Source organism: Silene latifolia, chromosome Y (genome assembly GCF_048544455.1).
Source record: "Silene latifolia isolate original U9 population chromosome Y, ASM4854445v1, whole genome shotgun sequence".
NCBI lineage: Eukaryota > Viridiplantae > Streptophyta > Magnoliopsida > Caryophyllales > Caryophyllaceae > Silene > Silene latifolia.
The window spans coordinates 8,233,198-8,240,203 of NC_133538.1; the positions used below are offsets into that span (position 1 = coordinate 8,233,198).

The 7,006-nt window shown below is 39.1% G+C and overlaps 1 protein-coding gene across 1 annotated transcript; it reads right to left on the minus strand.

Moving 5' to 3' along the window:
• Positions 1–133: 133 nt before the first annotated feature.
• LOC141627561 (uncharacterized) lies at positions 134–2,678 on the minus strand. Its single transcript, XM_074440799.1, has 2 exons — positions 2,390–2,678; positions 134–2,271 (listed from the first exon to the last, which is right to left on the minus strand). The coding sequence occupies exons 1-2, from the start codon at positions 2,676–2,678 to the stop codon at positions 134–136; spliced, it is 2,427 nt and encodes an 808-aa protein (XP_074296900.1).
• Between the last annotated feature and the right edge of the window lie 4,328 nt (positions 2,679–7,006).

Genomic DNA, 7,006 nt, shown 5'->3' on the forward strand with positions numbered 1-7,006 from the left:
AATTCATGTTAATGTCGTGGAATTTAAACGCATCATGTGGTAAAATGTCTATATGAAAGTATTTAAAAGGGAGCGAGATACAAGGTTTGGATTTTTTTTTTTTTTTTTTGTTGGCAGCTGTAAAAATAATATACTACAATCCCAATTTAGCCCGAGCTAGGTTATGGGCAACCTTATTAAGACGTCGTGGTACAAAACTAAAGCAAATACAATGAAACAACAAGAGGTCCGACTCAATATCAAGCAGAATCCCCTTGACCAAGTGATGCAGCGACTCCACTCTAGCAAGCTGAAGAAGAAGTTGAAGACAATCAGAGGATAAGTCCAAGTGAAGCAAATTACTTCTAACAGCCCATCTCAAAACTTCCCTAATGCCGATCGCTTCAGCTTGTAATGCAGATTCAGCATCAAAACTTATGGCAAAAGTCCCATAACAATCCCCATTAGGAGCATAGACAATCCAACCTGCAGAAGCATGTAAAGAGCTTACCCAACTCGCATCAACTTTAACTCGATAAGGAGCACAAGTCCCCTTATCTCCCACCAAAAAGAACGGAAAATGATTACTAATCTCAGTCCGCAAAGTATCCAACGGATCGTAGCAGACAGCCCCCAAAGCCGAGACATTAGAAGCAATCCGTGACTCCGCTTCCAAAGCCACATTAGTCGTGTTCGAAAGAGATGCAAAAAAGTACTCAGACGAAAAGGACTTTCCTGAAAACACAATTTCATTCCTGTTGCGCCATAGACTCCACAGAACAGAAAGGAACCGAATGACGGTATTAGAAGAATCCTCCTTTGTGTAGAAATAATTTATCCAATTTTTAATCAAATCACGTAGCCGAACCGACGTAGAAAATTCAGTAGAAATACCAATCGAGGAACATGCCCAGAGACACTTAACCAAAAAACAATCCCTAAAAAGATGCTCTAAAGTCCCCACCATACCATCCTCACCACACCAAGGACACACCGACCCATTGATGAGATTCCGTTTAGCAAATTCAGCTCCCACCGAAAGTGAATCCGTCAAAATTCGCCAAACAAGAATCTTCCAAACCTGCGGCCCTGGTAAGCGCCATAATCGTTTTTTACAAAAAACCTTAGTAGAGGCATCAATTCTACTCTCATCCTTAGTCGAACTATGAATACGTAGATAAGAAGCAAGACAGACCGCATAACCGCTCTTGACCGAATAGATCCCCGAAGAAGTAAGCTTCCAGTAGACATAATCATCAACATCAGTATTACAAATAGGCATGGCACAAATCCGACGAGCCCACTCGGGTTCAAACAAATCAAAGATAAGCTCATGATTCCAGCACAATGAAGGAGTGAGGAGATCCTTAACCGTAAAACACAACATAGAGTCAGGCGGCGGAAATGCCAATCTCGTCGTTTGAGGCGGTACCTCACCACTAACCCATCCACAATTCCATATACGCAGCTTTGAATTGACACCAGGTTTCCAACCCACGTGTGCCAAAAGCAACTCCATTCCAAAAGATAAACTCTTGCAACCCCAAGATTGATACGAGCAAGACTTTAAAGACCCAGGCATCACGAGATCGTCATTGCAAATAAGCTTGTCGTAAAAAACTCGACTTACCAAAGAGTCTTTCATAGACAGGACTTTCCAAGCTAACTTACCAAACAGCGCCTGATTCATACACTGAATATTTCGAATTCCAAGGCCACCTTCCGACTTAGGAAGACTAATAAAGTTCTTACTACACCAATGGATCGTAGACCTTAACCTCGTTCCAGCCCACCAAAAATGTGACAATAAGGAGTTAATCTTATTAGCCACACTTACCGGTATTTTAAACACCGATAGGACATAATTCGATAAAGTAGACAAAACAGAAGAGATCAAAGTCAACCTTCCCGCAGGTGATAGAAAGATAGCATTCCAAGACGAAATACGACGTCGCACCTTTTCAATTAGCGCATTGAAAATCTCCTTTTTAGACGAACCAAACTCAGTACTGATACCCAAATATCGACCAATACCCTTATTTTCTGAAATATGTAAAACCCTCAGACCTTCCCGCACGGAGCGCATCGTGGTGCTTGGACTGAAAAGAATACCAGATTTAGACTCATTCATAATCTGACCCGAGGCAGAACAGAAATAAGCCAAGATCTGTTTAAGCTTACTGTAAGCCTCCTCTTTATCTTGAAGAAAGAAAATAGAATCATCCGCAAATAATAAATGTGAAAGAGAGGGCGCATTTCTTGATAACTTAATACCATAAATAGACCTATTGGCTTCAAATTTTAAGAACATTATGAGACAATATTTCCATACATAAGATAAATAGATACGGCGAAAGTGGATCCCCCTGACGTAAGCCGCAACTAGGCTGAAATTGCTTCAAAGGGGCACCATTAACCAAAACCTCATACGAAACCGTTGTGACGACACTCATAATAAGCTTAATTAAACCATTAGGAAACCCGAAACAAATAAGAGTACGATGTAAAAAATCCCATCGAATACGATCATAAGCCTTACTCATATCCGCTTTAAAAGCAAATCTCCCGCAGGCCCCAGAAGAGTGCTTATTAATATTCTGAATTGCTTCATGGGCAAGAAGTACGTTATCCCCAATATGCCGACCGGCAACAAAAGCATTTTGGTACTCACCAACCAGATAACTCATAACCCTAGACATCTTTGGATGAACCAAATAAAATAGAGATATATTTGAATGGTTTATAGTGGTTGTTTCGGTTAATTAAGAATACATGGATTTGATATATGAAGTTAATCAGTGATACTATCACAATCTTACAAATGATACATAGACCAATATACATGGACCAATATTAAGTACTTATCTGACTTAAATTCTCTACGCAATGTATGTATGATATCAATTAGCTATGAATGGTTTGTTAAGGATGTGAGTATTGAAGTGTTGTGGTATAAACAAATTATTAGATAGTAGTGATTGAGTGACATTTCTTGCTTGAGTGGGTTTGTGATTGTGAAGGTTCATCGGTTCGTGACGAACCTTGTTGTTTTGGTATTTTTCTACCGAATTAGGTTAAATAAGGTTATTGTGGTCTTATTCGTTGTATGTTGACTGAATCGTTTACGTTAATGCTAAGTATGGAAATTAAAGATGTAAATAAAGATTGACACAAGAGATTTGGTGACGCGGAAAACCCAATGTGGGAAACGACCGCGGGAAGGGACGATACCCTTCCAATGATTACACTAACTTTTAATATGAGAATGAGTACAAGGGAGATGACACGATAATCTAGCTAGCACAACGTGTTGTGTTTGTATGGTAGTTCTTGAATGATCTTTTCTTCTCCATCTCCTTGGCTATTTATAGAGTATAAACCCTAATCGAACCCTATTCCTTAGACGGCAAGGAATCTTGGTCCTACCGTGCTTCTTTCCATAAACAGTGCCTTGTGTTATATTCTCCCCGATCTCCCTAAAATCTCCTTGAGATCTCCCTGGCTTCCTCTGTTCACGGGCCCTTTATGATTACCAAGTTACTCGGCCCAATTTGCTAAATAAGTCTTGATGGACTTATTTTTCCATTAGGCCAATATGCAGAATTTGGCCCAAACAGTTTGTCCTTAATTCCTTGTGAGATACGTATCGATGCGTCGAATAAGGAATTACTAATTTCAAATCCCGCGCCGTCTTTTGCACAACTTCCCAAACACTCATCATTGCCCCTGACAGGGCAGTCGTATACCTATCAAAAATAACCAACTGGCTCTAACTAATATAGCTAGGGAAGTCGGGTCAATCTCCACAGGGAGATGGGAAGATGTCAGCTTTGCTTAAGTTCGTCACGGTAACCAAATTGGGGGGTTGTATTTGATTGTTTTAAACTAAAAAGACTAAGAAAGAGAGGAAAAGCAAGAGAATAAAGATTAAGCAAATATGGAGAGAACAACTAAGACAGTCGGTTCACCATGATCATTCAGTCAAGCAATCTAAGTCTCAGGTCAATGCGAGTATGGTATGAGGAGCAGTGAATATCTCCTTCCGGTCTCAATTCGCCCTAAAGCACAAATAGCTTAGCTTCCGCCCTCACTACGGTGCCCTAATGTTCGCTACAAGTCTCGCCCATTCCAACCTTCCGGTCTAGGTCAAAGTTTACTATGATAAAATGACTAATTGCGTCGACTCAATTAGACAGAAACAGTTAAATGCAACGATTAACAATAGAGACCACACAAGCACAAAATCTAATATGGCAGTTGCTATTCCTTCATAATCATGGATTCCCTAGTCTTAGCAAGAGGGAATTAGCTACACATTACTACCGAATCAACAACAATAACATATAGATAACGAGAATCGAACATAGTAATAAAAACAGACGGATCAAATAAAACAATAATGAAAACAATGAGAGAAAGGTAGAAACAAAATGATAATTGCGATTAAGAAATAAAAAGGAGAAATAATACCAATTACAAATTTGAATCCAAGTAGAAAAGAGTAGAAGTAAGGTAAAGTGAAGAAGCAGTAGAGAAAGATAAAGTAGAAGTGAATCCATGAGGAAGAGTTACGCAGTCTACTCTATCTAGTAGCATACGAAAATCTCCCCCTTAAACCTAATCCATAGCCTAATTACAAAAGCCCATACGAAATTAGGCGGAAAAACTCTATTACAGGCCAAACCACTCGATCGAGTGGAAATAAACCACTCGATCGAGCAACTAAGCGACAAACCCTTCGATCGAGTGGAAATAAAGCGCTCGATCGAGTAACTCCTTGTATTGCCTTCTCGATCGAGTACTATAACTACTCGATCGTGTAATCTTCTTTATATAAAGCATTCGATTGACTGGAAAAGTAGTCGATCGAGCTATTTCAGCACGATTAGGCACTAGACACCTTCCGAAACCAGCTTACGCGTCTTCAAGTGACAGATTCCAAGCTCCGGTTCCTTGTTCTCCATATATGCATGCAAATGGGACGAGTTTAGGCTTGATTATCTTCTTTTCGATCCATACCTGCAATTTACACAAAACGAACCAAAGTAGACTAATCGGGGGTATTTATAGCTGGATGCCACGTAAATAGTACAGAAATGCGTGTAAAAATGAGGTAAAAACCTTATATAAAATACACGCATCAAATCTCCCCAAACCAAACCTTTGCTTGTCCCCAAGCAAACTATGAATGCAACTAAGAATAAACAGTGGAACGGGACCAACGTATCAACTACAAATCACCCACCAAAACCAGTTTAATGCAACAACTAACAAAGTGGCAAATGATAAGTGTAAACGAATTAAATCAATGTTTCAAACTTACTGAACCGTCGACCTTGCAAGACTCAGTAGTATCGGACTCTCACGGGTCGCTCATCACTCAAATTTAGGTACGAGGTGAGTATATATGTGAAAGATAGAAAGAAGTAAAGACACTCACCTAACTCGACCTATAAGAACATGCATACAGTTAACATGAATAAAGTCTCTACAACCGTACATACGCATTCCAACCATACTAATGACCAAGATACACACCGATGACTTACATTTGGGTAAGTGAGGTAATGGGTAAGAAGGGGCTAAGATGAATTTACATATGTGGAGTTAATAGCCAGGCTAGCAACAACGAATCCAAATATTGAACTGCATCCCAACTTCGTACTCGATATAACAAAATAAAACGGTGCAAATTCAATGCACTCAACTCACAATACGCCATAAACTTGTCAACTCCCCATAAAATATAAGTAAAACATGGGAGTTAATATCATCCATACAATTTCTCATTTCTCTGCACATGATTTTTTTTTTTTTTCATATTTCCAATCTTTTTCTTTTCATTTTTTTCATTTTTTTTCTTTTCATTCCCTTCTATTCTTCCACCAACTTCTGAAATCAGATAAAAATAACCAAACTACAGTAAAGCATTCCAGACAACTACTCATCACTAGCTCGGCTAGGGTAGGAAAAATTATAGATTGTAACTAATAGGACAAAAAGGCAATTTGGCTATGTGGGGTTCATGGGTAGAATGAAATAAAAGGGAACTGCCTCTCCTAACATGTGTCACCATCCACAGACTGAATGCATACAGGTATTAAGAAGACTAGACTCATGCTTATGCAAATTGATGTTACATGCCTTACAGAGAGTACTAGTCACATCCTAAATGAAACCGGTCATGAATGTCACCAGTTTATAAAGCTCTAACCTCAGAATGTAATGTAGGTTGCCGATATGTGAGTCAAATCTATTCGTTCAGATAAGAGGGAAACAAAAACTCATAGATCATGCACAATATCATGCCAACTAAATGTCAAGAAAATGCAGGGCTAAGGTAGAGATTCAATGTAGCATCAAAGTTCAAACGTTCCGACTCAAATTAAACGTGAATTTTTTTGAAATTTATGTGATTTTGAATTTATGTGATTTTTAAATTAAAACGACAATGCATGCGAAAATAAATAAACGTGCAAACGAAAATGCAAGAAAACATGCAGACACAAATATGGATGCATACCTCCCCAAACCAAACCGTACAATGCCCTCATTGTACCAAAAATAGGGAAAAAAATGCAAACTGAGGAGAAAAGGATGACTGGAGTCGGAAAACTTACAAAACGTCGTGAAGAGGGGATCTCCCCAAACCGACCATGAACATGGGCGGTCAAAGGAAGTCAAATAGTAGCTCAACAGACGAAAAGTAATGGTTGGAAGACGAAACTACTCGATCGAGTGACCTAGAACAGGTCGATCGAGTGATTTGGTATCAGAAGAACTAGATCGAATGAAATAATCACTCGATCGAGTGATCGTGGAATTACAGCTTGTCGATCGAGTAAATAAACTACTCGATCGAGGGAATATCATCTCAAATGTGCTCGATCGAGTAGAAAAACAACTCGATCGAGTGATTGTACCTGCAAAATACGTATAAGAAGCATAGGGAAAGTAGAGAAAGCATAGTTTTGTGTCTAAAGTTCAACAAAAAGCTAAAGGCAAAGAAATAGTTCAACAAAAATAC